The sequence below is a fragment of the Caretta caretta genome, chromosome 6 (assembly GCF_965140235.1).
Source record: "Caretta caretta isolate rCarCar2 chromosome 6, rCarCar1.hap1, whole genome shotgun sequence".
NCBI classification, from domain to species: domain Eukaryota; kingdom Metazoa; phylum Chordata; order Testudines; family Cheloniidae; genus Caretta; species Caretta caretta.
In genome coordinates, this window is record NC_134211.1 from 1,666,656 (window position 1) to 1,688,993 (window position 22,338).

Consider the following 22,338-nt stretch of genomic DNA (forward strand, 5'->3'; position numbering starts at 1 on the left):
CTGGAGTGGGGACACCCTGGCCCTTGCCCTAAGTGACCGTGACAAGATTGGGGGTCGAGCCCCCCAGGACCTCTGGGCCCAGCTCTGTGGGGTTACGAGAACTCTGGCGCGTGGGAGAGGGGAAGGGGAGCCCTCGAGGGCAGGCAGGCCTCCGGTTGAAGGGATATAGGGTGAGGACTAGGATCCTTTCCCTGTCCGATTCCACCGGGGCCCTGCAGAAGCCAGGAAAGTTCTCCCCAATCGTGGGACCATTCCCCCGCTTACACAAGCGCCCCCTTGGCAAAGGGCTCTAGGGAAAGGAGCCAAGAGCCCTCAGTCATGCCCACGGTATCCAGTGACCAAACCCAGACGCTGAAAATGAAACTGAGTGGGGAGTGGCCAGCCCGTCACTCTGTGCAGAGAGACTTGCAGAGAGCCAGGGAGGCAGAGGGGAAAAGTCAGAGACAATCGGAGAATTAACGTCGGGGTCTGTGCTCGCGTCTGTTCACCAGGGTGAGCTACAGGAACAGAGCTGGCTGAGGGGGAGCCCAGGGGTGGGCTAGCAGGGGGCTGTGGGTCAGGAGTGAGGGGCATCGGCAGAGCTGGCTGAGGGGGAGCCCAGGGGTGGGCTAGCAGGGGGCTGCGGGTTGGGAGTGAGGGGCACTGGCAGAGTTGGCTGAGGGGGAGCCCAGGGGTGGGCTAGCAGGGGGCTGCGGGTTGGGAGTGAGGGGCACCGGCAGAGCTGGGTGAGGGGCCCAGGGGTGGGCTAGCAGGGGGCTGCAGGTTGGGAGTGAGGGGCACTGGCAGAGCTGGCTGAGGGGGAGCCCAGGGGTGGGCTAGCAGGGGGCTGTGGGTCAGGAGTGAGGGGCACCGGCAGAGCTGGGTGAGGGGCCCAGGGGTGGGATAGCAGGGAGCTGTGGGTGGCAGCAGGGAGTTACCCTCAACTCTCTTAGCTGTGCGCTTTCTCAGAAGCAGGACGCTCTGAGATTCACCATGTGGCAGAGCAGGGCTGGCTCTGGCCATCAAGGCTGCTTGTCTCTGTGCCCAGATCCTCTCTGCTGACCTTCCTTCAATCCCCTCTCCCTGCCTGCAGCTAATGCCTGGGCGGTGTCCTGTGAGCTGGGGAGGGGGGATTCAGGATGCCCAAGGCAGCCCCTTTTAATAACAACAGAAGCAATGGCAGCAAGAGTTTCCACGGCCCCTTGACTGGCTGGGCTGGCAGACGCCCGGGGTGGCTCTGAGAGTCTCACCCCACGGCTGAGCCCATGTCCGAGAGGGTCGGGTGTTTCCAGCGGGGTGAGCTCAGGGGGCAGGAACGGTTGTGTCATTCCCATCAGAGTTCAGGGTGCTGCACTCCCGGGCCCCAGGCAACCCAAAACCCCAAGAGCAGAGAGGCACTTGCCAGCCCTGCCCCAAAATGGGAGTGGCCAGCGCACAACAGTGAATGGAAACTTACCCAGCCAAGTGGTGAAAACTAACAGTAGAGCCCAGGAGTCCTGGCTCCCAGCCCCTCTGCGGTAGCATCTTAGCCCCGGTGTTCCCATGTGCTAGATACTAACCCAGTGGATCTCCCCAGGCCTGCGGGATCAGGGGGATGGAGCAACTCCGGGAGGACGTCACCTGCTCCATCTGCTGGGACGTCTTGAGTGACCCCATCTCCATCATAGAATATCTGGGTTGGAAGGGACCTCAGGAGGTCATCTAGTCCGACCCCCTGCTCAAAGCAGGACCGATCCCCGACTAAATCATCCCAGCCAGGGCTTTGTCAAGCCTGACCTTAAAAACTTCTAGGGAAGGAGATTCCACCACCTCCCTAGGTAACGCTTCACCACCCTCCTAGTGAAAAAGTTTTTCCTAATATCCAACCTAAACCTCCCCCACTGCAACTTGAGACCATTGCTCCTTGTTCTGTCATCTGCTACCATTGAGAACAGTCTAGAGCCATCCTCTTTGGAACCCCCTTTCAGGTAGTTGAAAGCAGCTATCAAATCCCCCCTCATTCTTCTCTTCTGTAGATTAAACAATCCCAGTTCCCTCAGCCTCTCCTCATAAGTCATGTGTTCCAGTCCCCTAATCATTTTTGTTGCCCTCCGCTGGACTCTTTCCAATTTTTCCACATCCTTCTTGTAGTGTGGGGCCCAAAACTGGACACAGTACTCCAAATGAGGCCTCACCAATGTCGAATAGAGGGGAACGATCACGTCCCTCGATCTGCTCGCTATGCCCCTACTTATACATCCCAAAACGCCATTGGCCTTCTTGACAACAAGGGCACACTGTCGACTCATATCCAGCTTCTCGTCCACTGTCACCCCTAGGTCCTTTTCTGCATCGAGTGTTGCCACAACTTCTGCCGGGACTGCCTCTCGACTCACTGGAGCCAGATCTCAGCCCGGGGCACCGCTGCCCGGAGTGCCGGGCTCCCTGCTCCGGGGATAGGATGATCCCAGACACACGCATCAAAAACCGAGCTGAGAAAACCACCAAGTCTCTGCAGGAAGAGACTGAGTCGGTGAGACCAGACAGTCCGGATAAGGGGAAAAGGAGGTTTCTCTCGTAGGGGATGCTGGGCCCAATCCAGCCACAGGGCAGGGACTGGCTGACTCATGGCGGCAGGGGATGGGACACGGGGACTTCCCCCTTTAGAGGGCACCAGCCCTGATCTGGGCCCAGGGTGGGGACTGACTATCTCAGAAGGGTGAGGAATGGGACACACAGACTCATAGACTGGTAGGCCAGAAAGGCCCATCATGATCATCTAGTCTGAACTCCTGTACATTGCAGGCCACAGAACCTCATCTACTCGCTCCTATAATAGACCCCGAACCTCTGGCTGAATTACTGATGTCCTCAAATCATGATCGAAAGACTCCAAGTTACAGAGACTCCACCATTTACTCTAGTTCAAACCTGCAAGTGACCCATGCCCTATGCTGCAGGGAAAGGCAACCCCCCCGCCCCAGGTCTCTGCCAATCCGACCGGTGGGAAAATTCCTTCCCCACCCCAAATATGACGATCAGCTAAACCCTGAGCATTTGGGGGAGACCCACCAGCCCGACACCTGGGAAAGAATTGTCTATAGTAACTCAGAGCCCTCCCCATCTAGTGTCCCATCACTGGCCCTTGGGGATATTTGGTACGAGCCTTCACACATGAGCCATATGCCTTTGTAGACAACCTCATCATACCATCCCCTCCATAAACTTGTCACGCTCAGTCTTGAATCCAGTTAGGTTTTTTGTTCCCCTTGGGAGGCTGTTCCAGAACTTCACTCCTCCGATGGTTGGAAACCCTTGTCTAATTTCAAGGCTAAACTTGTTGCTGGCCAATTTATAGCCATTTGTTCTTGTGTCAAGGTTGGTGCTTAACTTAAATCACTCCCCTCCCTCCCTGGTATTTATCCCTCTGTTGTGTTTCTAGAGTGCAGTCATAGCTCCCCTCAGCTTTCTTTTGGTTCGGCTAAACAAGCCGAGCTCTTTGAGTCTCCTCTTCTAAGGCAGGTTTTCCAGTCGTTGAATGATCCTAGTAGCCCTTCTCTCTACCTGTTCCAGTTTGAATTCATCTTTCTTAAACGTGGGAGACCAGAACTGCAAACTCTGCTCCAGATGGGGGCTCACCAGTGCCTTGTATCATGGCAATAACACTTCCTGTCTCTGATGGAAATACAGTACCTCACCTGGTACATCCTAGGGTTGCATCAGCCTTTTTCACGGCCACATCCCATTGGCGGCTCATAGTCATCCAGTCATCAGCCAATAAACCCAGGTCTTTCTCCTCCTCTGTCGCTTCCAACTGAGATGTCCCCACCTTGTAGCACAAATTCTTGTTGTTAGTCCCAAAATGCATGACCTTGCACTTTTCACTATACATTTTTATTATTCCAGTTTTCAAGGTTGTCCAGATCGTCTGTATGATATTCCGGTCCTCCTCCGTACTGGCAATACCTCCCAGCTGTGGGTCATCCCAAAATTTGATCAGCACACTCCCACTCTTTGTGCCTAGGTCATTAATGAAAATGTTAAATAAGATTGGTCCCAAGACCGATCCCCGAGGAACTCCACTAGTAACCTCCCACCAGCCTGACAGTTCACCGTTCAGTTTGACCCATTGTAGTCTCCCTTTTAACCTCTCCTTACCCACCTTTCGATTCTCATCTTAATTCCCATCTTCTCCAATTTAATTTCCCATGTGGCACTGTATCAAACGCCTTACTGAAATCCACGCAGATTAGATCAACTGTGTTTCCTTTGTCTAGAAAATCAGTTATCTTCTCAAGGCGAGAGATCAGGTTGGTTTGGCATGATCTACCTTTTGTAAAGCCAGAATGTATTTTATGTCAATTACCATTTATCTATATGTCCTTAACTACTGTCTCTTTCAAACCTTGGTCCAAGACCGTGCATACAATTGAGGTCAAACTCATGGACCTGTGGTTTCCTGGATCACTTTTTTCCCCCTTCTTAAATATAGGTACTATATTAGCCATTCTCCCATCATGGGATACAAGCCCTGACTTTTACAGATTAATTACAAATCCTTGCTATTGGGCTTGCAATTTTGTGTGCCAGTTTCCTCAATATTCTTTGGTGGAGATGGTCCAGACCCCCCCAGTTTGGTCCCATTAAGCTGTTTGAATTTGGCTTCCATTTCAGCCAATTCAGTGACAATTTCTACTCCCGTATTCTTGTTCTCATTAGCCATCTTGCCACAAGCATCTCTATCCGCTTATTAAAAACGGAGGCAAGATATTTGTTTAGCTGTTGGGCCAAATCCATGTAACCCTTCTTCCAGGTGGAGCCAGCAGCAACCAGGGCCGGGTTCAATATCTAGGGGTTTCTTTTCAACAACATAACACAGAACCGGCACAAGCCCCCACCCAGTGACCTGAGAAATTTACACACCACCCTTGGGAGCCTCTCAGAGGCAAAACTTCCCCACTCGCAAGCACAGAGTCTGAGTGTAGAAAAGAAACTTTGAATAAAAGGAGGGAAGTACCTCGGCATTAATTTGGGAAAACACCACAAACAGGGTTCATAAACATAAACCATGAGCAAAAGACCCACCCCAAGTAGGTTGGGCAGTGCCCTTTTCCTGCAGGGTCTTAAGCCAGCAACCCAAAATTCCCTTTAACGTGCCCATCCCTTCTCTGCACCCCATTCACAGTTGCTGTCCTTGGCCAGTGCAGCCCCAGAGTTCACAGGTGCATCTGCAGGGTTCACCTCCCACCCTAGGTGAAAACGGGACGGGGGAGAGAAGGAGGCACCTTACTCACTACGCGGCTCGGGCACTCGCTTGTCACCCCTATGGCCGATTGCCGTGCCTCTCTGTGGGGCTCTGCTCTCTGGCCCTCTCTTCCAGCCGCCCTGCTGGCCGCTTGCCACCCCTCTCCGCCAGCCGCCCTGCTGGCCACACCAAGCTGACTTCTGGGCCCCCCACTTCACACGGCTCTCAGTGATTTCAGCTGTTCGTGGGGGAGCCTGACGGCTGGGGCACACTGGGCAGTGTCTTGCATCAGAGACACTGTCCCAAAGCAGATCTAATCCATTGACCTAGGTATCAGCCATTTCAGCTCTGCAGCCTGTAACAAGACTCTCAACTGAGTCTCAATTAGCTTTGTTGTTACACAGTGGAGAGAGGAAGGGACAAGTGGTGTTTGGGACCCTTAGGCAAGGCCCACAACACACATACATGTGTGTGTGTGTGTGAGTGTGAGTGTGAGTGTTCCATCGGGGTCGGCCAGGTACAGTTCTGCTGCCCTTCATGCCCCAATGACAAGGAGACTGGGGATCCAACAGCAGCCAAAGGTGACCATTTGGGCAAGCAATCCCATCATGCTGAGCACCTAGGCAGGGTGGGTGTGCCCATCCAAAGGAGATCAGCTCCTGAAATCCTTTTCCACAGCTCACCACCAGATCTCAGGGGAGACCTCATTCAACCTCTGCTTACACCTATATCTGAAATCTCCACCCCACCCTCAGCGCTTAGCGGTCCCACTTCTTCTTTCCTTGTTTTCTTTTTATTTATAAGGCTAATTAACCTTTTAGTGTTTGTTTCAATTCCCTTTGCACGGTCTAACTCTGCTAGGCCTTTGGCAGTTCTCAATTTTCTCTCCACTTTCTGACCTCCAGGAGGCAGCTTTCCTTGCTGATCCATCCCATCTTCCATTCCTCATAGGCTTTCTGCTTTCTCTTAATTTCTCTTTGAGATCCTGGTTCATCCAGTTTGGTCGGCAACCCTTCCCTATGGGCTTCTTTCTGGATGCAGACTCCAGAGAGTTTCTGCAATTTTGACTTAAAGTAATTCCAAGTCTCTTCCACATCCAGATCCTTGAGGTTTGCAGGCCATCCACTTCCCTAATTCCCTTAATGTTTTACAGTTTGGCCTTTTGAAATCCAGGACCCCCGGCTGCCAACCTGATTTCCTTTATCCTTCCATTTAATTTAACCTGAATAGCTCATGGTCACTCGAACCAAGGCTATCCTTTACAGCCAGTTCTTCAGTGCGGTCCTCGCTACTTACCAATACTAAATCTAAACTGATCTCACTTCTTGTTGCTTCGGTGACTACTTGGTGAAGAAATCTGTCAGCCGTCACATACAAAAATATCCAAGCCCTACCATTATTAGTAGCTCTTCTCCCCCAATCTCTGTCTGGAAAACGAAAGTCTCCCATAATCACACAATTCCCAGTGGTATGTATTTCATTCAAACTATCCATGGGGTTTCTATCCACCCCCAAACCAGATTCTGGGGGTCTGTAGCAGACCCGAAGCACTGTCCCTGGGGGCCTCTGGTAGCTTTCTTCCCCACAGAAATTTTGACAGAAACTGATTCTGTTTTATCCATTCCATCCCTTCTCGTTTCTTTCCACTCCACCTCGTCATGAGCAGACAATGCTACTCCACCACCTCTGCCTTTCTTCTTTCTTTCCTGTAATCTAGCTGTCATGGATATAAAGGAAAGGGTAAACCCCTTTAAAATCCCTCCTGGCCAGAGGAAAAATCTTCTCACCTGGAAAGGGTTAAGAAGCTAAAGGTAACCTCGCTGGCACCTGACCAAAATGACCAATGAGGAGACAAGATACTTTCAAAAGCTGGGAGGAGGGAGAAAAAGAAAGGGTCTGGGTCTGTCTGTATGCTGCTTTTGCTGGGGACAGAACTGGAATGGAGTCTTAGAACTTTTAGTAAATAATCTAGCTAGGTATGTGTTAGATTATGATTTCTTTAAATGGCTGAGAAAAGAACTGTGCTGAATAGAATGACTATTCCTGTCTGTGTGTCTTTTTTGTAACTTAAGGTTTTGCCTAGAGGGATTCTCTCTGTTTTGAACCTAATTCCCCTGTAAGGTATCTACCATCCTGATTTTACAGAGGTGATTCCTTTACTTCTATTAAAAGTCTTCTTGTAAGAAAACTGAATGCTTTTTCATTGTTCTAAGATCCAAGGGTTTGGGTCTGTGGTCACCTATGCAAATTGGTGAGGATTTTTACCAAAGCTTCCCCAGGAAGTGGGGTGCAAGGGTTGGGAGGATTTTGGGGGGAAAGACATGTCCAAACTACGTTTCCCAGTGAACCCAGATAAAGTTTGGTGATGGCAGTGGAAATCCAAGGGCAAAGGGTAAAATTAATTTGTACCTTGGGGAAGTTTTAACCTAAGCTGGTAAAAGTAAGCTTAGGAGGTTTTCATGCAGGTCCCCACATCTGTAACCTAGAGGTCAGAGTGGGGGAGGAACCTTGACACCAGCCATGGCTGCTACTGCCCCATGGTTCTGTTCACCCGATAATATCTGTTTTCCCGTCCTGCACCAATAGTTCTACTTCCTCCATTTTGTCACCCAGGCTCCTGGCATTGCTGAGCAGATATCTTGCTGATTCTGCTTGGCTTTGCTCAGATTTCTCACGCGGGTAGGTACAGTCATTTTACTGCCAGTATCGGCCACCTGAATGTTAGTGTAGGTGCTCTTGGCACTATTGATCTTCTTCTCGTGCATTCTCCTTCTCTCTGTCGTTCCTTTCTCCATTGCTGCACCCTCTCCTACTTGATTTTCCTCCCGCTCAGTGTGAGAATCAGGCCTGGAGGTTCCATGAGCATCTCCCAGGGTTCCTAGTTTAAAGCCCTTTTCCTCAGCTGTCCCAACCTCCACCCCGGAAGTCTATCTCCCTCCCCATGCAGGTGGCATCCGTCCCATAACCAGTTGTCTGTCTGTGAACGTCTCCCAGTGGTTGAACATCCCCAAGCCCTCGTTAGTCCCACTGCCTGAGCCATCTGTTGATTATCGGCATCTTGTGTAGCCTTCGCTCTCCTCCTCCAGGGACAGGTAGCATCCCACTGAAGATCACTTTAGCCTCCATTTCTTTATATGTCTTCCCTAGCCTGGCACAGTCTCCCTTGATGTGTTCCAGCAAGAATCTAGGGGTATTTCCCCTCCAGAGAGTTCTGACTCTGATGCAGCCCCAGGGCAGGGGGACTGGCTGGTTTGGGGGGGTGGGAATGGGGACCGGGGCTCTGATCTCGGGCACTGACTGGGTTGGGGCTTGGGAAGGGTCACGGGGCTTTGGTGCAGGGGACTGGCTAGCTCAAGGGGGTGGGAATGGAGCATGGGGCTCTTATCAGGGGGCCATGGGACAGTCTCTCTTGGAGGGCGGGGTCCCAGCTCTGACCCTGCTCTCTCCCTGCAGCAGGGGCCGGGGGCTCAGCGGGAGCCGGGGCGCCCAGTGCAGCTGGTGCATCTGGACGAGGAAGAGAACCTGATCCTGGATGAGGAGGCCCTGAGCCGCTGCCTGGAGCAGGGTGGGGTGGGGGATGCCCCCGTCTGCCTGGTGTCCATCATCGGGGAGCAGCGCTGGGGCAAATCCTTCCTGCTGAACTGCCTGCTGCGTCGTCTCCAGAGCCTGGTGAGTGTGAACGGGGCAGGAGTGAGCTGTGGGTGTGAGCGGCCCCATCCTGCCCCCTGCTGGCAGGCTCAGAGCTGCATACGTGGCTGTGAGCAGCTTGCCCCTCACCATGTCCAGTTAGCTCGGGCCCTGGCTGGACCCTAAAGCGTCTGTCGGCCTGTCTGGAACACAGCGTGTCTCTCGTCTAGACAGCCGTGGGTCTGTTTGTCTATCACATTACGATCACACCCGTCACCACGTATTCCTCCCTGCCCCACATTTGCACAATTAACCCCTGCCGCCCTCCCAGGGTTTGCAGCCCAGGGTAGGAAGGGGGATATCAGTCACTCTCCTCCCCCACGCTGCACTGACCTCTCCCCCACCATGTTCCCTCCCAGCAGGACGCGAGGGACGGGTCATGGATGGGCCGGGAGGATGAGCCCCTGGAGGGGTTCGAGTGGCGTGCGGACGAGGAGCGAGTCACCAACGGGGTGTGGGCGTGGAGTCAACCCTTCTGGGTCCCGGCCAAGTCGGGGAAAGTAAGTGGGGGCATTGGGGGTGCACAGGGAAGGGGGAGGAGGCCATGCGGGGGCTGGGAGAAGGGAACCAGGTGGAGAGAGAACAGGGGGGAATGGAGAAGAGACAGAAGTAAGGAGCTAACCCTGGGGGACTTCTGGGGGAGGTGAGAAGGAGATGCCAGGGGCCATGGGGGCTGAGCAGGGAGCAGGCTCTGGGGGCGGAGGGGCTGTGGGTGGCTGGACAAAGCCGGGAGCTGACCTGGGGCTCTCCCTCTTGGCTCCCAGGTGGCCGTGCTGCTGGTCGACACCGAGGGCTCCATGGACATTGAGCGCAACAAGGAGACCAGCATCAAACTCTCCGCCTTTTCCATGCTGCTCAGCTCCTACCAGGTTGGGGGGGGCTCCCCGGGGGGCGCTGTGCTGCAGGGAGCAGGGTGGAGGCTTAGCGGGGGGCGCTCTCCCCTGGGGGTCAGGGCCGGCCCCAATGCCCCAGTGAGGCGCTAGGGGGCGCTGTGCTGCAGGGAGCGGGTGACGTGGCTGGGAAGGGGCCTGGGGCGGCCGTCCCTGCTCATTGCTGTAGCTCTGTCTGTCTCGTGATTATTTGCAGATACTGAACACTGGCTGTCGGGTGAAGGACCCGGATCTCGAATACCTGGAGGTGAGGTCGGGCAGTGCAGAACGTGGCCGGCCAGGTTCTCCCATGACACCCACAGGGTTATTATCCCTTCCCATAGCTCCTGTGGGGAAACTGAGGCCCAGAGAGAGAAACCGACTCTCCCACGGTCACGTGGGCCTCTGGAGTCAGCACTGTCACCGCACGGCCCAGCCTGGCTCTCTGCTCCCAGGTGTCCGGCGTGGGCCACTGGGCCAAAGTTAGGACCCCTCCCTCCCCTCCAGCCCAGCTCTATCATTGGTGGGAAGCTGCTGGGGCCAGGTCCTGGGGCGGTCGCTCTGCCCCCCTGCACTGCTCTTCTCTCTAGCCTCTTACCCAGCCCCAGCCCCGCTGGGTCGAGCCTCTGTCAGTCGCACCCTTAGTGACATCACTGCCACCTGTGGTATATGGCGTGTCCTGCCCCTGTACTGAGCCCTGGGGGGATTCTCTGTTCAGGGGAGGGGTCGGCTTGGGAGGGTTTTATCTGCCCTCGCTGCCCCGGGTTCTGTCATTGGCAAAAACCTGGTTCACGCAGAGATATGGAGGCCTAGTCAGAGCTCAGGGAAATGCTACGTGGCTGACATTGTTCAAGGTGTGAGCAGAGCCGTGGTTTGACCCCTGGGGCTGTGCAAAGAAAGTTGGAAGCATCCATCAGCCCGAGGCAATGGGGTGTTTGTGGAGTGGAACCCCTTTGTAAAAGGACCCCAAATTTCGATCACTGACTCCCCCCCGCATTCCTCCCTTACCTCAATGGAGCACCTTGAGAGAAGGAGAAAGCCCTGAAACCGGATAGAGGAGGGGTGCGCATTGACAGTCCTCCCCGCCCGTGCCAGACCCTCGTCTCCCACAGCCTCCCTCTCACTCCCATGGCCGGGTGCAGCTTCTTTCTCTCTGACCCACTGAAATCGTCTCTGTCCATCTCACAATTCATTTTGCGCTCGCTGGGCCTCGCTCTCTGTCCTGGGCAGAGGGAGAAGCTCAGGTGTGGGGGTGGGGGGTGATCAGGCCCCTTTCTGTCCACAGGCAGGATCATTTCCCCCCAAACTAAACACCTCCCAGGTCCCAGACTCACCCCGCCCCTCTTTTCTCTCTGCAGATGTTTGTGCAGGTGGCCGAAGTGGTGGGAGAGGCCTATGGACTGGAGCCCATTCAGGTGAGATGGCTTCTCCCCCATCACCTGCTCTGCCCTATGTATCCCCACACTGCACCCCTCCTCCACTCCACAGCATGCTCCTGCCCCTTGCACCCCAGCCCCACTCCTGAGGGGTTGAGGTTTCCCCAGCAGCCACTGTCCTTCTCCACGTCCCAGTGTCCCCCCACCCTCAACTCCCCTTCTGTCTCCCCTGCAGCACCTGGACCTACTGGTGCGGGACTGGAGCAGCTCCCGGGTCCTCGGAGCCCAGGGTGGGGAGCAGCATCTGAGACACGTCAGACAGGTGAGTGTGGGGCTTGGGGGGGATGGGGAATGGGACCCAGGGCCTAGTTGTGATCCAGACCCAGTGTTTGGGATTGGTTGGCTCAGGGGATGGGGAATGGGACACGGGGCCTTTCCCCTCTCAGGGGCTGGTAACCCCACCCTTTGTAATGGTTGTGTGACAAATCCCATTATAAGACCCCTTTAAAGTTGCTTATAACTTTGCCAAACTGTAACTGTTTGGGCTGAAATTTTCCATGCTTGTTCTCTGCCGCCAGCTCAATTCATGGATGCTCCCTCCAGCTGTTTCTGAGAATGAGGCAAAAAACCCCACGTTGTTTGGCAATATTGAAAGAAAATTCTGATGTTCCTTTTTTTTTTTAACATCTCTATCCTCCCCGCCCTCCCCACTGCAGAGTAAGGACTCTAAATTTGTTTGGGGGTGGGGTGGCCAGTGTGTCAGGCATATGCAGAGTCCGTCCACACAGACCATGCTCCAGGCCCTCCCAGCTCCACGTGCTGCCCAGACTGAGCATGCCCCGTCCCCACAGAGCGACCAAGGATGCTCCAGCCTGGGGAGACAGAAGCAAAGCTGGACTTTCCCTGCAGTTTCTGCTCCAGGCCAGGCACCAGAACTGAGAGGGGACCTCCTGTCTCTCCCATGCTCTCAGTGAGCCCAGGTGGCGGGAGGAGGAAGCTGCTTGATTGCAGTGTGGACGGGAGAAAAGCCAGAGCAGGAGGAGGGAAAGGAGCAGGGTGGGACAAGGCATCTGGATAGACTGGGAATGGGGTGGGGGGTGGGAGGAGGCTGAGACCTGGGACTCACTCCTTTCTCTTCCTGCCATCCCCTGTCTCGTTCACTGCCCCCCTTCCAATGCCTACCGCAAACGAGGCCGGGCTCCTCCAGACCCTCTCTGACTGCCTGGCAGGTCTGGCTAATGTTAACACAGGTGTTTGTGTGTCAATGTAACCATTGCCCCTGGCTCGGCAGAAGCTGGAGGCGAGGTCCCCTTGCAAACACCCCAAGGCCCTGGAAGTGCTGAAGAGAAGGAGCAGCCGCTGTTACCTGATGCCCTTCCCTGGCGAGCGGATCGCGATGGGGAGCGAGGGAAGGCTGAGAGGTAACGGACCCAGGACAGCGGCTCTAAGCCCCCTGCCCTGTGCAGAGCAATGTGACTGATCCTGCCCGTGCGTGGCAGATAGAGAGAAGGGAGAATCAGACAGGCCCTGTATTCCTCCACCATCGTCCATCTCTCTCCCCTTTGCAGACATGCGTGAGAAATTCCGGAAGAGCCTGAGGGACTACGTCACCGCCCTGGTGAGCACGGCTGGTCAACACGTCCGGAGGGACCGGCATTGGGAGGTGCTGACCGGGACACAACTCGCTGCCAAGATAAAGGTGGGGACTGGCCGGCTGTGCTGGAGGGAGCAGGAAGGGGATGCTCTCCCCTTGCTGTCAGTGATGACCCCAGTACCCCCAATTCCCCAGCTGCCCCACCTCAGAGGTGGCTGCATCTCAGCGCCAGGCGAGCTGTCCCCATGTTCCCAGCCTTTCTAAGCCCTGTAGAGTCTGTGACGTGATGATTTCTTTTGGTTCCTTTGCAGAATTTATCTGATGTGATGAAGAAACATCACTCCGGCTTCTCCTCTCCCTGTCAGGTACCGTCTCTGCCTCTGACCTGATAGTGGGGTGTCTCCTTTCCCCCTTCCATGCCAGGGCTGGTGAGATGCTGGGAACTGGGGCCATCCTACTGGAGGTGGCTGGGAAAAGATCTCAGGTTCTTGGACTCCAAGGTAGAAGAATTTGACTCGACTTGAGGGTGGCTGATGATGGAGGGTTTGGCCAGTCTACGGATGCATGTCCAGTTCCATAACATCAACATGTCTGTCCCCAGGCATGGGGACATACCTGCCCTATGTAAATGACATCAGTTTATCAGAGCTGGCCCCAAAGTGGGGATTTTTGTGCAGAGCCCATTGAGTTTCCTACAACCCCCCCAAATGTTTCCATTTGGCAACGCTGCCGACGTGGCTCCCATAGTTCATGTTCCTCACGTGCCTCATTCTTCTCTAGGGGTTGGTGCAACAGGGGGACACTCAGCTCTCATGAGCACCTCCAGTCAGCTGGGTGCAATCCTGCATTCTTCCCTTTTTCTCTTCCGGGTGCCCCTGTTGCGGTTTTAATATGGAGCTATACCTATCTCATAGAGCTGGAAGGGACCTTGAAAGGACATGGAGTCCAGTCCCCTGCCTTTACAGCAGGACCAAGTACCGTCCCTGACAGATTTTTTTTTTTTTTTTGCCCCAGATCCCTAAATGGCCTCCTCAAGGATTGAAATCACAACCCAGGGTTTAGCAGGCCAATGCTCAAACCACTGAGGAATCCCTCCCCCGGTTGCCATAGTCAGGGGTGCCTCAGCCCTCCGGCTAAGTCACACATAGTCTAAAGACACACCAAGCAACCTCTTCCCGGGTAACACAGTCCAACAAACGGTTGGCCCCCCCTGGGGTCTTGAGCCGCATCTCTGGGCCTCTTTAAACTCTAGCCCCTTTCTCAGGCTCCAAAACTAAACTTGCCCCCTTCTCAGGGCTTTGGCCACTGCACCAGTGGCCGGTGGGGGACCTGGGCTCGCTCACTACTCGGAGTCCCAACTCAGGGACCCTGCAAGTAGCAGCCACCTGCTGCTTTCTTTCCTAATTGCTACTGCTGCATTTCTTGGGGTGCTTCCTACTCTGTCCCATCACCCTCTTGGGTTCTCTCTCTGTTCCCTCTCTCAGCAGGGTCTCCCCCACGGCCTCCTTGCCTGGAGAGTTTCTCTGTCTTGATTTATCAGGGTCTTCTCAGGCCTCTGTGCCTGGACAGTTTCCCAGTCCTGTCCCCGTGTGAGCAGGGCTTCTCCCCAGTCTCTTTCCCTGTGGAGTCTCACAGCCTTTTAATCTTTCTTTACCCTTCCGGTCCCAGCCAGCGATTGCCCTGCTCAGCCCCTGTAGCTCCTTTTAACTGAGCCTGCCACACCCTGATTGGCTGCTTCGCTGCAGCCTTTCTAGGCAGGCCTGGAGGACCCACCCTCACTGCTCCTTTACCTGGGGTGGGGTGTGCTAGGACTGCAGGGCCTCCAGCAGGGGAACCTAAAGGGCCAGGTGCTCCCCATCCCAGTTGAGCATCCTGATTGGATGGCACTTCCCAGGAGCCTGGCCTCAGAGGACAATGGAGCAACTAGACTTCATCTCCCATGATGCACCAGCATCTCCTTGTTTGGTGAGGGGAAGCCTGGCATCATGGCCCCGGTGCACCATGGGAGTTCTAGTCCAACCAGGGAGCTGGACATATAGAGGAGAATGAGGCAGCCAAGCTACATTTCCCACTGCACCACAACATCCTTTTATGGTGAGGGGAAGCCAGGCATCATGGCTGTAGTGCATCATGGGAGGCACATGTGGCAAGATGGGGGAAGGTGGCTCTAAATCCACTATTGTGATCCTGAATTCAGGCAGCCAGGGTCCCAGGACTGCCCGGCGATGGAGGGTCCAAGCCTGAGTCAAGCCAGGAGCTGGGTTCAAGCCCTGTTGCTTTGCAGCATAGCCTTAGCCCTGCTGGACTTGTGCTCTGGGAGGCCACCCAGAGTATCCCACAATCCCACAGGGCCGACTTTCTTTCCCCTCTGGCCAGTCAAGCTTGCTGGACAGTCCAGTTTTCCCAGGCTGCACCACCACCAAAGGGGAAAAGGGCAGAAGCAGCTAGGGAGGGCGCTAGGAAGTCTGAGATATGGGTGGTTGCACTCAGGCCTGCACAATACAGTGTGGATGCTGGAGCTCCAAGCTGGAACCCAGGGTTCAGCCAGTCCTAACCTGGGGTGTCAAATGAGTGTAGACGCTCCAGCCCTAGGTTAATAGCCCCAGGGGCTGCTAACTCCATTCCTACTAACTCTGGGCTTACATCGCAGTGTAGACATAACCAGAGGCATGGACGGCAAAGTTGTCTTGGGTGTCAGCCTCAGATTGGCTGGGCCAGGTGCTAACCAGGTCCCCTTCTAGAGGAAAATTGGGGTGGGGGGTGCAGCTTATGTTCTTGGGGGGATAGACCGGCCTAGCTATTCGGAATAACTACACCCCAAAAACCACTCCAGAATAACACCACAGCAGAGACTGTTCTGGAGTCATTGTGTTACCCAGTCAATTTAGGGCTCCCCGCCTATACCCTAGCTAGGACTGAAGGCATCAGCCCATCAATTTAAGGCACCCTCACCCTTTCCCTACAAAGGACTTGGGGTGTAAGACACATAAGAGCTTCCATTCTGGGTCGGACCAAAGGTCCATCTAGCCAAGAATCCTGTCCTCCAACAGTGGCCAATGGCCATTGCCCCAGAGGGAGTGAACAGAACAGGTTATGAACAACTGATCCATCCCCTCTCTCCCATTCCCAGCTTCTGGCAAACCTATCCGTACCCACGGGGCTCAGGAAGAAACCGGGTCAATTTAAGTACCCGCCCTTCCCCTCGGGGCTCAGGGCTGTAGGGGTCTGCGGTACCTTTTCCCAGCGAAAGAGCCTTATGCAGTTTTACTCTAAACATCTATTTATTAGCAACACACACAGAACACATATACCGAGCAAATCCCTTATGCTCACCACTCCCAACATACAGACAAATTTCACCCCATGGCCAGTCAGGATTCACACATCAAGGGGTTCCCGGAGCCCACACACATCACGATCGTGCAGAGGGGTCAGAGTTCCTGCAGTTTGATGTTGTACTGCAATCCGGAAATGCTTTCCAAAGAGCAATGTTTTTCATTTACATTATACAGGTAAAACTAGCTCCCTCCTTCAAATTGACTAAACCTATCACATTATCCCACACGCCTAAATAACAGAAATTTTAACCTATTACACACTGGCATCTATGTGTCCTCCTTTCTGCCCAAGTTTTTTACATTTTATCTTTCATTCCCAAATTGTAACTTAGTTGTGACCTTCTCTGTTTATGCAGAGGGCAGCATAAAACGCTGGTCAGAGTTTATTTCACCATTTGTTGAGTCTCTTTCTGTATCCTCCCTAATTTCTCAGCCCCCGGGCGTCTCTACTTTACCACCTCCACAGGTCTAACGCTCATCAGGGACATTCCTGAGGTGGGGGTGGTTGGTTTTTTTCAATTTTAGTGGTGATATCTCTGAGTTTCACCCAAGTGTGGTTTAATATGTGGGAGTTGATCAGGTCTCAGGCCAACAATTGCTCCTCCACAACAAGATTTAACCCAGCCCAGAACACTACTCCTTCTCCACACCAAAAAAGAGCTGAGATTCACACCCAAACCACCTGCCTCCTGGAGATTGATAAAACCCGCAAACACCACCAGACCCATGAGAGCCGGCGTCACTGATGCGCTGTCGGGTGTCAGCCTCAGGTCGAGCCCGGCTGGGAGAGGGGTTTGCAAAGTCCTTGGCTACAGGAAGGTGCTGCAGATGCAAAGTGCAGGTCGGGGTGGGAAGGGAGCCGAGGCTGGGCTGCCATGAGGAACAAACTGGAGGCTGGCGGTACCAGAAGCCCCAAGCAGCTGCCACCCCAGCTAGCAGCGTCTCTCTGTTACTTGAGGTTGCTGCGGTGGAAGCTGCAGTTGCTAGGTGGAGACAGGGCCCCATAAACTGCGGCTCACCCCAGCCTTGTCCTCCCGGCACAGATGGCCATCACCTTCCACAACCAGAGAGTCCTGGACAGAGCCCGCGCAGACCACGCTGTGTTTCTGAAGGAGAAGGTGAGTCCAAGGGGGCAGCTTTGTCCCCAGCCAGGGGAACCCAAGGGAAACTTCCTGGCCAGCCCTGCAGGCTATGGGATTTGTGGCAAGAGATAAGAGTTCAGACCTCTAGCTCCCAGGGATGCTGCACGGACGGGAGACTCCAAACCTGGCACAAGAGGGGGCCCAATCTCGAACCTGAGGACTGTGCAGCATCCAGCATGATGGAGGCCCCAAATTCAGGTGGGGGTTGGTCTGTGCAGCACCTCGCATGGGAGGGGGCCAGTTTCAGGCAGGAAATCTGAGCTGTGCCCGGCCCAGTGGGAGCTCTGATCTCAGCTGAGGGTTGTCTGTATGACCCGGGCCCTGATCTCGGACGGTGAGGAGGTCTGTGCAATGCCCCATGTGAAGTGGGCCCCAATCTTAGGATGGAGGTGTGCCTTGCTTGCCCTTTTTAATGCTCTTGGCCATCTCCTCTCCCGGCGGGCGCAGGACGGCGGCTCCCGGAACATGGTCGCCTGCCTCAAGGTGCGGCCGGGCAAGATGGCGGAGCTGTTCGCGGAGCGGCGTGGGCAGCTGCTGGGGCGATGCCGGACGGACATGCGGGAGCCGGCGCCGGAGAAAGAGGCCCAGCTGACAGGCCTGGAGGAGGAGCTGATGTGGGAGGCCGAGACCTTCCTGCAGAGCTACGGGAAGCGCTTCAAGAAATTTGTCACGGCGGTGGGCGTGGGCGCGGGGGCGGTGGCCCTGGCAACCGTGGGCGGAGTTGCTGGTGCAGGAATTGCCGCTGCTGCCATGGGTGCCGAAGCGGCTGTGGCGCTCAGTGTGTCGGGGGCAGCAGGCATTGGGGTTGGGGCGGGTGCCGTGGCCGGGGGGTGTGTGGGCGGGGGTGTGGGCATGGGAGTTGGTGGGAAGATCACCCAGAAGGACAAGAAGAGGGCCAAGGCTGCCGCCGGCCAACGGGAGGAGGGGGACGGCACTGTGGAGGTGTCCGATACGGCTCCCCTGCTCTGAACGGCACCCCCCCCCATTCTGGGGGTGATGAATGGGGTGACGGGGCTGCAGCGTGGCAGACACGTCACCCACAAACCACCCCACAGTGGAACAGCCGTCGCCCACCGATTCTAAGAAGGGACATTAGACTCATAGAATCTCAGGGTTGGAAGGGACCTCAGGAGGTATCTAGTCCAACCCCCTGCTCAAAGCAGGACCAATCCCCAATTAAATCATCCCAGCCAGAGCTTTGTCAAGCCTGACCTTAAAAACCTCTAAGGAAGGAGATTCCACCACCTCCCTAGGTAACCCATTCCAGTGCTTCACCACCCTCCTAGTGAAAAAGCTTTTCCTAATATCCAACCTAAACCTCCCCCACTGCAACTTGAAACCATTACTCCTTGTCCTGTCATCTGCTACCACTGAGAACAGTCTAGAGCCATCCTCTTTGGAACCCCCTTTCAGGTAGTTGAAAGCAGCTATCAAATCCCCCCTCATTCTTCTCTTCCGCAGTCGAAACAATCCCAGCTCCCTCAGCCTCTCCTCATAAGTCATGTGCTCCAGACCCCTAATCATTTTTGTTGCCCTCTGCTGGACGTTTTCCAATTTTTCCACATCCTTCTTGTAGTGTGGGGCCCACAACTGGACACAGTACTCCAGATGACGCCTCACCAATGTTGAATAGAGTGGAACAATCACGTCCCTCGATCTGCTGGCAATGCCCCTACTTATACAGCTCAAAATGCCATTGGCCTTCTTGGCAACAAGGGCACACTGTTGACTCATATCCAGCTTCTCGTCCACTGTAACCCCTAGGTCCTTTTCTGCAGAACTGCTGCCAAGCCACTCGGTCCCTAGTCTGTTGCGGTGCATTGGATTCTTCCGTCCTAAGTGCAGGACTCTGCACTTGTCCTTGTTGAACCTCATCAGATTTCTTTTGGCCCAATCCTCTAATTTGTCTAGGTCCCTCTGTATCCTATCCCTGCCCTCCAGCGTGTCTACCTCTCCTCCCAGTTTAGTGTCATCTGCAAACTTGCTGAGGGTGCAGTCCACACCATCCTCCAGATCATTTATGAAGATATTGAACAAAACCGGGCCCAGGACCGACCCTTGGGGCACTCCACTTGATACCGGCTGCCAACTAGACATGGAGCCATTGATCACTACCTGTTGAGCCCGACAATCTAGCCAACTTTCTATCCACCTTATAGTCCATTCATCCAGCCCATACTTCTTTAACTTGCTGGCAAGAATACTGTGGGAGACCGTGTCAAAAGCTTTGCTAAAGTCAAGGAACAACACATCCACTGCTTTCCCCTCATCCACAGAGCCAGTTATCTCGTCATAGAAGGCAATTAGATTAGTCAGGCATGACTTGCCCTTGGTGAATCCATGCTGGCTGTTCCTGATCACTTTCCTCTCCTCTAAGTGCTTCAGGATTGATTCCTTGAGGACCTGCTCCATGATTTTTCCAGGGACTGAGGTGAGGCTGACTGGCCTGTAGTTCCCAGGATCCTCCTTCTTCCCTTTTTTAAAGATGGGCACTACATTAGCCTTTTCCCAGTCGTCCGGGACTTCCCCCCATCGCCATGAGTTTTCAAAGATAATGGCCAATGTCTCTGTAATCACATCCGCCAACTCCTTTAGCACTCTCGGATGCAACGCATCCGGCCCCATGGACTTGTGCTCGTCCAGCTTTTCTAAATAGTCCCGAGCCACTTCTTTCTCCACAGCGGGCTGGTTACCTCCTCCCCATGCTGTGCTGCCCAGTGCAGAAGTCTGGGAGCTGACCTTGTTCGTGAAGACAGAGGCAAAAAAAGCATTGAGTACATTAGCTTTTTCCACATCCTCTGTCACTAGGTTGCCTCCTTCATTCAGTAAGGGGCCCACACTTTCCTTGACTTTCTTCTTGTTGCCAACATACCTGAAGAAACCCTTCTTGTTACTCTTAACATCTCTTGCTAGCTGCAACTCCAGGTGTTATTTGGCCTTCCTGATTTCACTCCTGCATGCCCGAGCAATATTTTTATACTCATCCCTGGTCATTTGTCCAATCTTCCACTTCTTGTAAGCTTCTTTTTTGTGTGGAAGATCCGCTAGGATTTCACTGTTAAGCCAAGCTGGTCGCCTGCCATATTTACTATTCTTTCTACACATCAGGATGGTTTGTCCCTGTAACCTCAATAAGGATTCTTTAAAATACAGCCAGCTCTTCTGTTTTGTAACTGGGAAGCAAAATCAGAGGGCAATCCTCTGTGTTTTAAATCTTTTTATTTACCCTGTAAAGTTGTCTTCCATCCTGATTTTGCAGAGGTGCTTCTTTTACTTTTTTTCTTTATAATAAAATTCTTCTTTTAAGAACCTGATTGATTTTCAGTGTCCTAAAACACCAGGGATTTGGTCTGTGCTCACTTTGTTTAACCTATTGGTTGGTATATTATTCTAAAGCCTCCCCAGAAAAGGGGGTGAAGGGGTTTGGGGGGTATTTTGGGGGGATAGGGCTCCAAGTTGCCCCTCCCTGAATGTTTGTTTAAATCACTTGGTGGTGGCAGCAATACTGCCCAAGGACAAGGAAAGGAATTTGTGCCTTGGGGAAGTTTTTAACCTAAGATGGTGGAATATAAGCTTAGGGGGTCTTTCATGCGGGTCCCCACATCTGTACCCCAGAGTTCAGAGTGGGGAGGGAACCCTGACACCCCCCTTCATGCTCCTCCTCCTTCTCTTTGTCTCACTTCCTGGACCAAAGTTGTCACGTGGTCACACCCCACCTCCTGGGTCTCAAGTTACATAGGTGCAAATAGCTAGGCAGTCTTACCTGCCCTGAGTGCCTCAGCAAAATCACACACCCAATTCCCACCACCTAAGTACTGGTGCATCACACAGGGAAACTGAGGCACACACAGTATCAGTTTAGGACAGTAAGACTCACATGCAACATAACAGAATGAATAAAATCCCACTTCATCACACTGGGCTGACCAGCATGGGCCGTGCTTTAATCTTCAGTTCTCTGTGCTCCCGAAAGGACCCCATGTGCCGTGTGACAGGTGACCAACAAACCAAATGTAAGAACATAAGAACGGCCACATTGGGTCAGACCAAAGGTCCATCTAGCCCAGTGTCCTGTCTCCCGACAGTGGCCAACGCCAGGGCCCCAGAGGGAATGAACAGAAAAGGGAATCATTGAGTGATCCATCCCCTGTCGCCCATTCCCAGTTCCTGGCAAACAGAGGCTAGGACACCATCGCTGCCCAACCTGGCTAATAGCCATTGATGGACCTCTCCTCCATGAACTTCTCTAGTTCTTTTTTGAACCCTGTTATAGTCTTGACCTTCCCAAATCCTCTGGCAAAGAGTTCCACAGGTTGACTGAGCGTTCTGTGAAAAACCCCAAGTGTTTTGCTGAAGGGGATCCTCCGAGAGACAGTTCCAAAGCTGGGGCTGTAGCACCAATCCTATGGCTCTGTGACAGATGGTGTTAGCTGTGGGATGCTGAATGTACGAGGAGTATAGTGACCTGCAGCAGTAAAACTAGGGTAGTCAACGGAAACAGCAAGAGAAATGCGTATAACCAGCTCCGTAAGAAGGATATCGCTGAACTGTGCAGGGAGGGAGAAGTGAGTGGGGGTGCGGTGGGTGAACACTGGGAATCTCAACAAGGCTACAGGCGTTGTCTTTGGTGTAGGATCTAGGGCACCAATTGAGCTGGGGTTCGTGACTGGTGTCCTGGGGCTGCAACCAGCCTAGTGTGGTGTGATTTTTGGGACCATTCATCACTAAGTTCAATTTGTCTGGGTGGAAGATAGGCTGGAGAGGCTAAGGGGCCTGTCTGTGACCCCATGGTGCATGACAAGGGGAGGAGCAAAGAATCCAGAATCCCCAAAACACCTGCTCTAACCCAGTAGCCCCCACTCCTGCTGTGTCCTGCCCACCCCCTGCCCGTTATGCTTTTGGCTCTCTGTGGCAGCTGCCCGAGAGAGCGCCTGGCTGGAGGAGGCGGTGGCAGCCCACCGACGACGCTCCGTGCCCAGGCTCCCATGGCAGGCCAAAGTTGACGTATCCCACTTATGCATCACCTATGCGTCTACGTTTCCTTTTCATGGGTTGGGGGGAAACAATTAACAAAGTCTTTTGGTGGGCCAGAGATGACACCTCCTGGGGGAAGCTAGTGTTTCACACTC

General features: G+C 54.0%; 1 protein-coding gene across 1 annotated transcript; it reads left to right on the forward strand.

Annotated features, from left to right (window-relative positions):
• Nucleotides 1–1,573: 1,573 nt before the first annotated feature.
• LOC125639068 (RING finger protein 112-like) lies at nucleotides 1,574–18,178 on the forward strand. The gene is given in 15 exon segments (XM_075129160.1): nucleotides 1,574–1,638; nucleotides 2,309–2,370; nucleotides 2,373–2,491; nucleotides 2,925–2,942; nucleotides 8,657–8,872; nucleotides 9,253–9,390; nucleotides 9,655–9,759; nucleotides 9,977–10,027; nucleotides 11,118–11,174; nucleotides 11,371–11,457; nucleotides 12,427–12,556; nucleotides 12,704–12,834; nucleotides 13,041–13,094; nucleotides 17,111–17,185; nucleotides 17,657–18,178. Coding segments are annotated over 15 exon segments (1,830 nt in total).
• Nucleotides 18,179–22,338: the final 4,160 nt, after the last annotated feature.